Consider the following 15,206-nt stretch of genomic DNA (forward strand, 5'->3'; position numbering starts at 1 on the left):
ACTGAGCATTGGTCTTGAATGATGCTCCTCCGAGCTGTGTGTTTCAAAATTACCAAGGGACATAAGCCATACAGCCGAGAATCAGCAAAACTCGAGTGAGCTCAGGATCGGGAATTAGAGGCCGCCGTGCTGGCTCATAGCAGGCGTGTTGGGGACAGGGTGCAGCTGGCGTCAGCCTCAGGCTAGTTCCAAACGCAGCCTTAGCTTGGAGCACCCTGGGAGACTGCAGCCGATGGCCCGGTTACCTGGCTTAGGCGTTTCTTTCTTGGTCTTTTGCTCCCTAGGGGCAGAAGTCTCCGAGGCAGGGTGGGGGTCCGGCTGGCCACCAGGTTGCTTACCCTCCGTGGGTGAACTGAATTTGGTCTCGTTGACAAAGGTGGACAGGTCCGAGGGCTGCGGGTAGTCCTGCTTGTCGGCCTCCAGGTCGACGGTCACGCACGTCCACTTCTGGCCGGTGACCGCCAGCTTCTCCTCATCGGTCGCGTGGACCACGGCAGAGATCACTGGCGGCGTTTCTGGGGTAGCCGCTGGAGTGGGGTCCTGCGAGGAAAAGGGGAGCAGTCTCTCCTCCCATCCAGTGTCTAATCCGAAACTGCGCCCACCCACCAGCCTGGGGCCCCACAAACCAGGACAGGTCGCTGTCCAAACCCCTTGCCTGGCCTCGCACTCTGCTCAAAATGGTCCCAAGGAAACAGATGGTTTCTGCTATGAATTTCCTTTTCGGATGGCTTGTTTCAGGGGGGTGACCATGGGTTTAAAAATTTGGGATTTTGTGTCTCGGTTATCTGAGACACTCCTGTTCATTCTATTGGAGAAACAGGGAAACGTTGGTACCGGGCACCTTTATAACTGCAAATACTGTGTTATGCCCAGTGTCTCAGGCCCTACACATCAATACCTTCTGCACCACCTGACAATCCTCACGCCAGGTGGATACAGAGAAAGGGGGTCTTATCTCCATCGCCACAGAGGGCGTGCAGCTGAAGGTGGGAGCCCAGAAATGCCGGCGCAGAGCTGACACTGGGACCCCAGACCCCTCTCCTGGGGCCGGTGTCTCTCTCTGCAGGCCAGCCAGGGCTGCGGCTTCACTGGCTCAGGTGGGGAAGAGGGTGGTTGTTTGTTTTATGACCCTAAATGGCCTGGCATTCATGCCGGAGGACACCCTTCCTTGGTCTGTAAACAGGGTAGAAGACATGGTTTATATTTGGTAGGGGAACTGGTAGGAGCGAGACAGGGAGTCTTATGAAGAGTCCAAGCCCCACTTCTCCTCCGTCCCCCCAACTCTGATCTGCGTTACAGAATCCAGTGCTCTTGACGCGTATTCATTTTTTTTCTCCCCACCAAATATTCATTTATCTCAACAGATTTCCTCAACTTGATATTCATATACATTCTTAGCAAGTTAACTGCTTAGAATGGACTGGCACAATTGCTATAGATTCCTCTAGAAATGTCCCACTGACACTTTCCCTGAACATCTTCCTACTCTTGGGACACACGCTGATCTCCCCCCAAAGTGACCGAATCAAAACAGTGTCTGGCAAACACCGAGGGACCCTCCATGTAGGAGGCGAGAAGAGGGTGCTGGCACATGCCCACGATGAAGGAAAGCTCTGTTGACTAGTGGGGAGTAAAACCCCAACGTCACCCTAACTCCCAGGTGAGCAATAAAATCATAAATATCAAGAGAACAGTATACCTGAGAAGGTGGATCAGAGAGAGGAGACCGTTTTGGCGACTTTTTCACCCTAAATGTGTCACTGGAAACAAAATGGAAAATGTAAACACAACAAACAGAGGTACAGAACCCTGCAGGGCATACAGAGCAGACCAAGCCATCGCCTCTGCTGAGTATCTGCCCAGACCACCCGCCCGTCTACACCCCTCCGACACCAACCGGAACACATCCACGCAGACAGTTCATTCTGACTCTTTAACAGATATTATTGTTGCCCCCAAGGGAAAGACTCATCAAGCTGGAAATCCTTAAAGAGATGGCATTTTGGAGAGCTGACCCAGAAAAACGAAGCTAAATTTAACCAGCTGTTCTTCTTTTACTTATTTTAAAAAGCAAATTTTGGATGAGCGGATTCGTGTACCGATTCATCCAGGAATGGCTGAACCAAGGTGGAGGAAGGGGACCAAGGTTCATGATGCCAACGAACAGCATTCAATTTATAGACAGGCAAGGTGACACATCGCTGAATACACGACTCTCGGAGCCGTGCAAACACAGGAAGGCAAGTTCTGGGTCTTCAGAGAGAATTGGAAGATTCCTTCCTATTCACAGGTACTCTGAGCTTCATGGATTCCTATACCTCTGAGCTCAGGTGAGATGATTTTTTTTTTTTTTTAATTTTGGTCAAGAATACACATAACACAAAATTTACCATCTTAAACATTTTTCAGTGTACAGTTCAGTCGTGTTAAATACATTCACACTGTCACTCGATCTCCAGAACTCTTTTCAGGGATGAGACGATTTTTTTAAGTCTTTTCCTAACCATGGCTAACAGACGAGATTGTCTCTTTTCTCCCTTTCTTTCCCCTTCATATAAGTAATCGGGGGCGGTGAGAATGTGAGGACCAAGGACACGTCAGATCCGACTCCCGAAGGGGTCAGAAGGAAGGGACTTTCAGTACAGATGGTTCCCTTAGTCCATTGGGAGGTCAGGGGTCACTTCCACGGTCAGAATGGAGGCTGCTGCACCTACATATTGGCCCTGCCTCCTGGTCTCCGGCTCCTGTGTGGTACGGTCCTGCCCCCAGCAAAACAAGGGGGAGTCCCTTACCTTAGATCTCACCCCCTCGCCCTGCTCTACACATTAACTAGGTGGACAGGGCCATTTGGCACTCAAGTCCCTTCCTTGTGTTCTCTCAAATAAAATGCTGCAACAATGGCATTCAGTCATGAAAAAAATACTGTAAGTGGTTATTCACAGCATTTATGGCATTTGCCATATGAACAGTGCAATCACAGCTTGAAGCACATATTTATTCATGCATATAAATATATGAACAGTATATATTTTAAAGTTGCTAAATGACTCTAAAATACTAAAGAAATCCCTTGGGCAGAAGAGAGCCTGAGAGACTCAACCCTCTCCTGGGGCTGCTGGATGCCTGGGACCAGCTTCCCTTGTAAGAACAGGGAGGCAGTGACAGTGCTTGTCCTTGGGCCCCTGGGAGGTGCCCCAAAGATCCCCCCTCTCCAGGGAAACCAAGCAAGGGAGGTACAGAGGTGGTCTGCTCTGTGTCCACCTACATCCAGCAGGGTGACCCACAGATGGCGTGCGGCTACACAGCCTGGTCCTGGGTGACCGAGGACGCAGGCCCAGAGCAGCCTGGTGACGGTTCTCACAGCCGTGGGCTTTACTCTGAGCCAACCCCGCATTCTAGGGGGATCCCACAGGTCTCAGTGCAGAACGGCCCAAACACTTCTGCTTCACGTGTTAGAAAGAACAAGTGGCAGCAATCACTGCCTGTGGTCAGACTGGATGCTTATTTTCATGTGAAGCCACAGTACTTACAGTACTTTGAAAGCAATTGCCCACTCGTCCAATTTAAAATGAAAGAATGGAATGAGAGTTAAAAAAAAAAATGTATGGGTTTCAGATGAAGACATCCAATATGCAAGGGGGAAAAAAATGTTCCATTCCTGACAAGCAGGCAGATGTTGGATAATCACATTTTCACAGCCAAGCAGTTTCACTTACACTAATCACTATGAAACAGAAAAATAACCTCTGCTACTGGGAAGCCCCATGCCCCATCACTCCCAGGCCCACCACAGAAATATGTAAGAAGCAGCCATGGAGAGGAAACAAAAAGGGCTTGGAAGCAAAAACAAAAGGCAGGGAAAAAAGCACATTTAGCATAAGAGGCAGATTCCATTAAATTTACTTACAACAGAGAACATACAGACATCACATCTTCAACCATCCTAAGACAAGAAGACAAAGAAAAAGAGAGACAGACAGAAGGAACTGACAAAAAAGATAAATCTGCAGACAACTGGTTATTAACGGGTTAGGATCCAACAGCCATTCACTGTAGGTTCTGCTTGGGAGTGTGGGAAATATCCCAGCTTTCTGGAGAGGGGATGGGGAAGAAAACCTTCCTCTTTTGGTTCCAATTATCCCATAAAGCATTTGTGCCCAAAGAGCTTTGTCACCCAGTGTAGGATTCCAAGCCATCTGTACTAGAGGTGAGGTTTCAAGATGGACCTGTTAGCTCTGATGATAGAACAGAATACAGCCAAGCTCCATGTGGGGGAGAAGGTGGCGGCCACACGTTGGGTCTCATTCCAAAGATGAGAGAACATGGCTTTGCAGTCTGAGCATTTCAGACTTCTCTTGTTGGAGGCTTAAAATAAAGTTCCCAACACAGATTCTATGGAATCTCTAGGAAAAGCCTGGCTGGGTAACTGATCTAAGGAAAGTCCACATTTTTGCCCAGGACTGCCTCCTGGCCACCACCAGACAGTGGCAGGGTGATCTAAGGCCAAAGCCTGCTTAGGGAATCTTTTCTCAGGAAGCCCCGGGTTCTTCGCAAATGTTAGATGCTCAAGAGAGAACCCAGAATGGGAGGTAAACAGGCCACCCTGATTGATTCCACTAGTGCCAGACAGACTCAATTAGATCAGGAGTCATCGGCCGTGGTCTGTTCTGCTGAGTTGCTGCTGGAAGACTGGTCTCCACAGCCTTGGTAAATTATCGACGATACTTCACGTGAGAACAAGGAGAAAGGCTCCAAGTACCACACCACACTTGGACCTAAGTCCTGAGAATGGACCTGCAGCCATACGAGTCAGGCCTGGGGCTCAGAATGAATTCTGGAGGCATGGACATGTAGCATTCAAGGTTATCTACTCGGCAAGGGTTTGTGGACAATAGACCCGATTCCTGATGGCTTCCTGGGGACTGTAGGGCTTGTCACTTTTGCGTCCCAGTGAGCTCTTCTGGATCTATAGGGCCTTTGGAGGCTTGTGTGCAAAAGACGGCTATAGAGAGGGATGGAGACAAATAGGGGTGTTTCTTACAGGCCGCTTGGGGTACAGGGAAGGGAGCAGGCCTCCTGGAGCCTATTGTGTATGCCTCCTGGACTAATCTCATTAACAGGCAGAAATGAACACTATACATTTTAACAATAACTTATCGGGCCTATCTCCTAGCTTCTAGGCCACTCCAAAAAGCAATCACATGCTAAATGGAAAACGGTAAGTCACCAACAGGGAGGCTGACCAGCGATATACCAGGCTGTTTCCTTTCTATAGGATCTCCCACACTCCCCTGGAGTTGAATGCCAGGTCTTCAACGAAAAGTAAAGCTTTAGGCCCCTGACTTACTAAGGCAAAAGATCAAGGACTCTAGATGCAAAGGGATATGAGGATGGGGAAATGCCACCACTGTGGGCACAGAGAGGCAGGAAAACGGGTGTCCTGCCACAAACATGGGGCCATTGCAGCCAATGTGGCTGCCCATTGTCATCCAGAGGAGGGCGGCCCAAGGTCATCCAGGCAGGGAGGGGACCACAGACCATGCCCTGCACAGCCCCGCCTACTCCCTTGAACTTACGTCTTCAACGGCGTCTTCTTCTTCTTGGCGGGTTTGTTTAGCCCGTCCCCGTCCACTCCGTTGGCTTCCATGGCACTGGCTGGGATCTCAAAGGAGGCTGGGGATTTAGAAGGTGAGCTGGGGGTCTTAGAGGACGTCTTAAAGGGGTCAATGGACTCATCACAGGCGTCTGGGTCAAAGCTGTATGATTGTTGGGGCAGTTTGGGAGACTCCTGCATTTTTGAGGTGGAAGAAAAAGGATTAAAATTGGGGTCATCCCACTTGTCAATATCAAAGGTGTAGGTACCTTTAGCAACAGGGATGTCATTGGGCTCAGCAGGGGATCTGGTAGGTGAGGCAGGGGTGTTGTCCAGTTTTTCAGGTGTTTTTTTCATCTTTGGCCTCCGTAGGGGCATTTTGGCAACCGGCTTTTTGCCTATCTTTTTGGTGGGTGGGGGGTTTTCCTGTTGACTGTCCCAACTACCCTTGTCCTCAGAATAGTCAAACTCCAGCCTCACTGAGAGCCCTTTGGCTGGGGAGTCCTCTTGTCCCCCGCTATCTGATAGGGTCACCTCCACGGACTCTGGGGCCGTGGCAAGAGGCAATGCTTCCCTTCCCACGGGGGGTGAGTTCTGTACTCTGCCACCTCCAGAAGCTGGGGGGACAGCCCCGTCTGCACCCTCTGAGTCCAGAGGGCAGGCAGCCCTGGGCACAGCAGCAGGTTCCAGGGATGGCTCCCCCGACAAGGCTGTTCCAGAACTTTCTGGCTGGGCTGATTCCGCTTTAGTCTCCGATGCTTGCTGCTCCTCACTGGGGACTAGACTCTCCTCCACTGGCTCTTGTTGTGTCTCTTTCACTGGGGGAGTTTCAGAGGGCTTCTTAACAGTCTGTTTCTTTTTTAAGGAAGGTGGCCTCGGTTTTTTAGTTCTCTTAAGAGTATTGGAAGCACTGCTGGAAGCCGTGCTACATGCGTCGGGGGCCGGGGCCGCGGCCTCAGTGTTGCCTGAGCAAGAAGCACCATCAAAGTCCCCAGCCTGCAGGCTGAGAGAGCGGGACAGCGTGGACCTGGAGGCGGGGACAGAGTCCGTGGACTTCCTCCGCGCGTTCACTTTGCATTCCTGATTCTTGGAGTCTGAGGAGCGAGGCTCCGAGGTCTGGAAGTTATCGACCAGCTCGATGTTGTCAAAGTCCAGGTTGTAAGTCCCGCTGCTGGCTATCGGCTTGTCTTCGTCGAAGACGGCAGAGAAGGAGTGGGTGGGAGGACGGAAAGGGCTGCCTTCCACGGAGCTGCTCTGCGGGCCATCGGGGACGGAGGCCGCCTCAGCACCACATCCTGGAAACGGAGACAGATCGGTCAACAAAGGACCTTTGGGAGCATTTCTCACCTTGGGCCAGACTCTCAGCCTCGAAGAGAGGCCACTGGTCGAGCTGGCCCACCCGGGGGCGGGCACGCCGCATGAGCACAAATCCAGCTCTCACCCGTCCGTTACGCATTTCAGACCCTGGACCGGCTTCCCCTCAGTTCCCTCATCCAGAGTGGGAGTGAGAAGGACTGTTGAAGGAAAGCTCAGACCATTCAGGCATCGAAAACATTTACCAAGTGCCCAGTTAGGACCAGGCACTGTGCTCAGTGCTGGAGGTTCAACAATGAGCAAAATCCTTGCTCTCCTAGAAGTTACATTCTTCAGGAAGAAGACAGTCACGAAGCACAGAAACAAGAAAAACGTACAGACTATCAGATATGTGCTATGGAGAAAAATAAGGGTAGAGGTGTTGCAATTTGTAAATAAAGTAGTTGGGCAAAGTCCTCCCAGGAGGAGACATTCAAACAAACATGAGAAACAAGGCAAAGGTGTGAACCAGGAGGATATCCTGGGGGAAGCATCCTAGACAATGGGAACAGCAAGTGCAAAGGCCTGGGGTAGAAGCATGCCTGGCATGTTACAGAAAGATCAGAAGCCAGTGAGGCTAAAGCAAGGGACAGGAGCAAGCGAGGAGGACAGGAATAATGCAAGAAAGGCCACTGCGAGGAACAATAGGGAGCCTTTCTGTGGAGACCCCCAGGCAACTGCAACAGGACTGAGCTTGCCCCATCAGCCACCCGTCCCTACTCCAAGCATCCCCTGTAATCTCTCCCTCCAACCCTGTCTGCCACGCTCCTCTGCTCAGCCTTTCCCCTTATCTATTCCCTCTCCTCTTCTGGCTGCTTCCTCTCGGTTCCTCCACCCCCTCAGCCACTGCAGGCCAAAGAGGTTGCTCCTTATTTTCCAACAAGCTGTAGATATTCCAAATGCTCCATCACCTTACGGCCCCTCTGCCCCATAGGGATCTGGGCAGCCTGGCTTTGGCTCTGCTCATACCAGATGGCATGTTTCATGCATTTCTGGCTTCACAGCTGTCCTGGGCAGTCAAGAAGGCCAGACAATGATTGGCCAGAAAATCAAAAACGTGTCACTACACAAAAGAGGGCAAACATTGCAAAGTGGTCGGCGGAAGAAGGCATTACAGAGTTGGCACATACAACTTGGGATGTCATTTGCAAAGTGTGTTTCACCAGCAGGAGTTAGGTCCCCAGCACCCACCCCACCGCCCGCTGGTGGTACAGTGCCAGATAACATACGGGATGTTTGGTTAAACGTGAATCTCAGATAAATGGATACACTTTTTTTTTTTTTTTTTGCATAAATATGTCCCATGTCCCAAGTCTACGTTGTTTCTCTGAGATTCAAGTTAACTGGGCACCCTGTATATTTATTTACTACATCTGGCAGCCCTACCCCTCATCCCAACAAACAAACAAGGTTTGGGAAAGGCTCACTTCAACCCAAACTGACTTCTCAGATTTTCTCAGAGCACTTCCCGCTCACTACTGCAAACCTCCTGGTGGGGAGTACTTCGCACTCTCCAGGTGGGAAGTGCTTACCAAACTTTGCTCACAAGCAAATCTCTCTCAGAGTACTTGGCAGAGGACCCAGCAGATGAAGTGCTGCCTGAGATGACAGCACAAGGAAACTTCAAGCCACTTGAGTTCAGGAGCTGCTCTGATTTACCTTTGGTTTTGCCCCGGACTTGCTGCACTTTCTCTCGCCGGCTCAATAAATGCTTCTGTAATTGAGAGCACCTTCCGGAAGCACATCTATTAGCCAGTCACAGTTTCAAATCTTCCCCTCAATTCTGCACCCAACGCCACCACAGACCACAGTTGGAGCAGACGCCTATAAGATGGAGCACTTGACTGAAGCCTCTTAGGTAGTAGCTCTGCTGTCGCCAAATGACTTCTCCATTGTCTTGAAACAGTGCTGTTTCCTGCGCTTCTCAAAAGCAGGAGTGTCCCCACCCTTCTCCATTCTAAATTCAACTCCCTCCCTATTTCCTCTAGGACCCAGCACCCTTAAGGACCCCATCCTCCCATCAGCAGTTGCCTCATCTTCCTGCCCTGGTCACACGGTACAGATGGCACAGAGGACAGAGGACCCAGAGGACCAGGTACTTTCAAGTGGGCCTTGAAGGAGGAAAAACGAGCCCGGGCCCATCCCCAGCAGCCTAAGGAAGAAAGCCTTCCGAGGGCCTTCAGATGTCAGTGGTTCTCCCCTGAATCATGCAGCAGCCAGCTGATAGTTAGCTTAACCATCTGCTCACTGTTTTCCTAGGAAAAAAGCTCCTGGCCTGCTTAACAAAGCTTTCCTACTTAGAACTGACATTCCCTAATTAAATCACCACGGCCCAGGAAACCTAATCATGCTGCAGGGTTCATTAACCCCGGCACTGTGGCCCTTCACGATCAGTTAGCTCTTTGTCATGGGGGCTGCCGGGCTCATTGTAGGGTGTTTAGCAGCGTCCTTGGCTTCTACCCGCTAGGTGCCAATAGCAACCCACCCCAGCTCCGACAACCAAAAATGTCTCCAAAAATTGCCAGATGTCCCCTTGGAGGGCAAAACTGTCCCTGGTGGAGAACGGCTGTCTTACTGTGTGGTGACCAGAGCAGACTGCTCCACGGAGCCCATTACAGGGCTGGGAGGGCCTTCGGCGGCTCTTCGAAGGATCCCTGAGTAAGGCAGTTCTTAGAGGGAAAAGGTCACTTAAGGTGCAGTCCCTGATTTTTCAAAGCCAGTGTGGCCCAACTGGGTTCCCGGTATACCCGCTGGATTTCTGAATGTCCACACACCGTATGTGCATGAAGACGACTCATTCCGCAGATAATGTGGGTACCCCTCACGTGTCAGCCACTGCGGGTTTGTTGTGGACAGAGGTGAGGAAGGACCGGACCCCACATGAATCCACGCACATGAACACATCGTCCATCTCAGGCACCCCAGCAGTGTCGACCTGGGTAATGCCTGCCCTGGCTCCAGGTTCCAACCTGGTCTGATGACGAAATCAACGTCCTTGGTTCATGATATGCAAAGGGGATCCCCAGTTGGATCAGTCTGCTTGGGCCACCACAGCAAAGTACCACAGACTGGGGCTTCAACAACAGGCATGTACTGTTTCACAGCTCTGGGGCCTGGAAGTCCAAGCTCAAGGTGTTGACAGGTCTGGCTTCTCCTGAGGCTGCTCTCGCCTTGGCTTGCAGATGCTGCCTTCTCTCTCTGTCCTCGCGCGGCCCTTCCTCGGTGCGAGCTCATCCCTGGTATGTCCTCTTACATTAGGGCTGTACCCTCTGACCTCATTTAATCTTAACCACCTCCTTAAAGGTCCCACCTTCAAATACAGTCACTCTAGAGGTTAGGGCACCAGCAGCTGAATCGGGTGGAATACAGTGTAGCCCATGACACCAGTGCCAGGCCTTTAAATCCCAAGCTAGGCAAAAAAACAAATGTTTGGAAATAAGGGGGAATTCGGAGGAAAGAGAAAAAGCTAACAGGAGGCAACTAATGCCACTCAGCTGAGGTCACCCTACCATGTCCAAATGCCACATCGCTTAGCCTTGCCAGACTGTTTCTAACCGGAGTACTTCCTGTCAGCTGTGCTGGTACTTGTCTCTCCCCCTCCCCAAGTCTCCCCTTCCGTGAGCTCCCTCTGGGCAGGGATCCACAGGAGCAAAGGTGTCAACACATGAGACCCCTGCACTCACAGACCCCAGCCTCTTAACTTAAACCAAGAAATCCGGGGTAAATGGCCCACACGGGGAGCACAGCTTTACGTCTTCTATGTATGTGAATAACAGTCTATTGTAACTCATAATGTCCATTTGCTTATCTGACGTGGAGATGAAACATGCAAAGAACCAAGCACAGGCCTGGCACGTGGCACATGCTAAAATGGGAGCTATTACTTAATTATGTGACAGGTAATGATGTCTCTCAGTGGCCAGTTTGAGTTCTAATAACACAGGCACTGTACAGCATCCAGTGTCTGCTCACAGGATCATTGACGGTTAGAAGGGAAGGATCTCAGGGCACTCAAGTTCACACTCTTCATTTTCTGGATGAGGAAACTGGGCTCAGATAAACCGCATCCTGGCCCAGCCCAGACCAGGGCAGATGCAAGGTGAACCCCAGCATCTTGCCCGTCCTACATCTCGCCCATCCGCCCTGCCATGGAGCACAAACATGCTGGTAGGACCCGAGGGAAGGTGATTGATTGTTTTACAAAATGTAGGTTTCCAGGAGGAAAAATCATGTCTTTAGTCACTGCCAAAGGTCACGTCTATTGTTTCATGGGATTCGTTTGGCCCCTTTAGCACTGGCCTGCGTACTTTTGCAGAGGAAGACCAAACAATAGCTTTTCTTCTCTTGCCCTTTCCCATGGTTCTCAGAAGGAAGCTTTCTCCTCCTCTACCTACCTCTGCAAGCAAGCACAGCCGCCTTCTCACACCTGGGTGATGCCCCGTGCTGTCTGCAGAATGGACCAGCAGGCTTCTCTAACAAGTGCCGCCAACCAAATGGATCTCTGTACAGCCATTTGGTTGTATAGAGCCAGGGGGGCTTAAGCAGACACAGTCCCAACCATAAGCGTCCTTATTGTATCATTGGCACACATATAGCCTCACTGTAGTTTTCCAAGGTGGAGAAGGAGAAAGTCCCTGTTCAAAGACTGCAGCCAGTGTAATCAGAAGTCCCGTGGGGCTGGGACTCAGGGTAATTAACGGCTCCAACCCCTTCTGGGGGGGCTTCTCACTCCCCCATACTACTCATTCTTTTGGAAGCTGCCATCCAAGAAAGAGGTGAGTGCTGTGCGAGTGTTTGTTTTTAACAAAGGAGATTCTTCTTTGCTTTGTTGAAAAGCCAGTCAGGCAGGAGGAACAAGGGCAGGCCAAAGAAAAGAACAGACGTGGCAAACCACCCCCAGAAGCAGTGAGGATGCACTCACAGCAACGGCCTTCCTCGGTACGGTCCATGATGCTTGGGGACGGACTGACCAGGGCAACACGCTGTCGTTCTCCTTCTCAGTTCTTTTCTAAAGTGTCCCACCCATTTATAGGCAGGACTGATTATACCCATAAAAAAAAAGACAGTTGCTGCTGAATCATGTCTTCGACTTAGGGGTTACCATCTGTTTGTCATTCATGTTCCATTAAACTCAAGGGTGATTTTTTTTTTTTACACTATTATAGGAAATGAATTTTTATATGCTTGAGTATATGAAAGAAAGTGGGATGCAAAAGACTCCCTGAGAAATGTAAGTGGCTTTTCTGGCTACTTTTCCACCTTGAAATCCAATAACTCCCAATAATTACACCATCAGAGCCCAGCACCTAGTTTGGCTGTGTGTAATCAGATACTACTAACTGATGAGCTGTCAAAAAGGGAAGATACCAAAACTGCATTTATCAGACACCAGCAAAGACGTCTTCTCTCCCTAAAAATAGTCCTCCCCTCCCCCCCAAACACCAGGGAGCAATAGCTTTAGCAATAAAGCCTGGAGTGTCTACCTTTTCCAAAACAATAGCCTGCTTGAACCCAGGGCAGGTTAACAAGAACGCCATTCCTTTCTTTCTTTAAAAAAAAAAAAAAAAAAAAAATCAAGGTCAAATGGGATTTTATTTTACAGACCACCTGGCTCCCGGTCAGGGCAGGAGTACAAATGGAGGCCCAGCCTTCCACCTGCTCCTTCTCCTCCCACCCAAGACCATCCCTCACCTGGGGCAGCGTTAAGCACAGGTGTGTACACACCCTACCTGCCCATCCCAGTCCCTTCTGCAAAGTAAGAACAGAACAATCTGCTGTATCTGCTCACCCTTACTTTTCAGTCACATAAAACACAGGTACCAGCAACTGGGGACGATCTAAAGAGCTTCAGTGACAGCCTCGAGGCGGGTGCCCCCCTCTAGCCGTACCCCAGGAAGAGGTGCTGTGTCTCCCCAGGGGGCACCTGACCCTTGGTTACCTGGTTCTTCGGGGGGAGGCGGTGCGCTGACCTCAGGCTCTGGAATAAACTCCGGGGGTGGCGGGGGTGGGGCTGGTGGAGCTTTGACAGGGGTCGTGGACTCTGGGGTCTCAAATGCTTCTTCAGAATCAGAACTCCTGATGGAAAGAGAGGGAGAGAAACACCAGGTTAAGCGGGGGCCAGGGGCTAGTGCTGCTGAGCAGTGTGCGGCCTCCTGACTGACCCCCAGTGGAATCAGGCTTGCTGCCCAACTAAACCGTTCGAGCACAGACGCGAGGAAAGTCATTTCCTCACATGAGTCCCAAGGGTGAATCTCAGTATCATCAGCTTTGTGCCCAAACGATATATTCTCTGAATTCAGCTCTACTCAAAACACACGTTGCTGGCCTTAGTGACAAACACAAACAATGGAATCTTTTGATCAACTTCGGCACGTGTTACTTAGCGTCAACTCAGACAAACTGATACGGGGAGGTTCTGAGGAACACTTTTCGATGCCGTGGTTCCAACACACCTCACTCCAAGAAACTTCACCACATTCAGCCGCTCCCCACCCCACCCCATCGTCCTTTCCTACTGCCCTTCCTGCCCAGCGCTTCTCATCACTTGTTACTAGAGATTTATTCTCTCTCTAATGTGTTAATTATTTTTCTCCTCTACCTAGTTGAAAAGGCCATGAGGGCAGAGGGGAATCACAGCATCCCCGAGCCTAAACCAGGAGGCAGTGAATGAATGAATGAATGAATGCAGGCAAGCCAGTCAGCTGGAGGATAGGCCAGACCAAGACACTGACCCCACTGACCCCAACAGTGTGAAAATGCGCCCCCCACCTGAAGTCTGCAGAAAAGTCTGCTCTCAAGGAAGATTCTTCACTCAGAGAATGGACCAAAATTCCACGCAGAGGACACCCCACCCAATAACAAGGGGAGGCCACTCACCAAACTAAAGCCTTGTCCTGGGCTCAAGAAAAGCCAAAGGAGACAACCCTTCTCCATCACCCTGCTTCCACCGGGGGCTCAATGTTAAGCCAGAAAGAATGAGGCCTCCCCAAATCACGGAGCCACGCACGTGTCCTCCAGCCGGAGGGCAGCTCCTCGCCTGCCCAAGAGGCCCAGTTGTCTGTGGTCCTGGCCCAACCTTGCTCTGAAGATGCCAGAGTGCAAGAAGCATCATCTGGGCTGACTCCCATCTCTCGGAATATTTTAAATAAACCAAAATGCCATTTATTCAGTTGCTGCAAGGGAGGTAATTATCAAGAGGGTGGATACTTAGGATTGCTGCTGGCACAAATGATCCAGTGGGCAAATGTGGGTGAAAACATATAATCAGGGGGTGACACGTCAGGTGAGTATGGAGAACGAAATGCTCAGGCTGCCGAGCTCCCACAAAGGTCAAAGGATCAGTGACCTCTGCCAGGGTCAGCATCTTCTAAAGACCATCTGTCAGCCAGCCGAGAGACCAGGAACCAACCAATCCCTCTACAGTCAGCCAGGACTGGAAAAAGGAGCCATGTGGCGAGCTTGCCTTCAGAAAAATCTCCATCGACGTTTTTACAACGTTGTTTGTCAGTGATTCGCTTCATCCCTGCCAAAGGTCCCCCATACCCCCACCCCTCCAAGGACTCTGGCCCCTCCCACCAGTCACAACGCCCTCCAAGGACCCAAAGAGATGAACAGAAACATCAGAGCTGCTTTTGATGGGATCCAATGAGCCGAAGCCTGTGCACTATCAAGTTTCACGAGCAAAGACTTAATTCATGCAAACACGATGGGGGCCGTGCTGACTTTCTACAAATGCACATGAATAATACAGGGCTTAGCTTGTGTCCAGAGGGGAGAATATAAGACCCACACTTGGACAACAATACATCTAGGTCCCTCCAGTTCTGCGGAGTCTGTTTCCTAACAGTAGGAAATACACAAGGAAGTCACACAAGTGAGCATCAAAGAGGAAGAAGACCTGGGACCTGCCTGTGTCGCCCTGGCGCCCCAGCACTGCATGCATCAGGGGCAACGCTGCCGAAACACACGGAGCCAACCTGCCTCTTTCCAGGGCTTCCTGGAAGGACCAGCAGACTGGGGTGCCCACGGCTGGTCACCGCCATCCACACCCACCGGGCCCATTCCCCTGGGGACCACAGCCTCCAGGAGGTACAAGCCATCTCTGCTGAGGAACAGCCTTAGTCCCCTGAATTCCCCTCCTAATTCTCTGGCATCTAAATCTCTTCAAGATGTCATGAAAAAGTGAGCTGCACCACCAGCCACACATGCTGTGACTGTCTCTGGCGTCCAGCAGATAAATAGAGGGAGAGACTTCGAGCTC

General features: G+C 50.8%; 1 protein-coding gene across 4 annotated transcripts in view; it reads right to left on the reverse strand.

Annotated features, from left to right (window-relative positions):
- Positions 1-15,206, reverse strand: part of TACC2 (transforming acidic coiled-coil containing protein 2) — a 170,640-nt gene that overhangs the window by 32,116 nt on the left and 123,318 nt on the right. For 3 of the 4 annotated variants that reach the window (XM_033129787.1, XM_033129785.1, XM_033129786.1), the window contains 4 exons: positions 12,885-13,021; positions 5,577-6,888; positions 1,700-1,760; positions 339-540 (listed from right to left, as the gene is read on the reverse strand). In XM_033129787.1, the coding sequence (XP_032985678.1) occupies positions 339-540; positions 1,700-1,760; positions 5,577-6,888; positions 12,885-13,021 (1,712 nt within the window). Of the gene's footprint in view, positions 1-338; positions 541-1,699; positions 1,761-3,907; positions 3,944-5,576; positions 6,889-12,884; positions 13,022-15,206 lie in introns of all 4 variants that reach the window. The other variant, XM_033129788.1, reaches the window with a different exon arrangement.

Source organism: Rhinolophus ferrumequinum, chromosome 16, assembly GCF_004115265.2.
Source record: "Rhinolophus ferrumequinum isolate MPI-CBG mRhiFer1 chromosome 16, mRhiFer1_v1.p, whole genome shotgun sequence".
Classification (NCBI taxonomy): Eukaryota; Metazoa; Chordata; class Mammalia; order Chiroptera; family Rhinolophidae; genus Rhinolophus; species Rhinolophus ferrumequinum.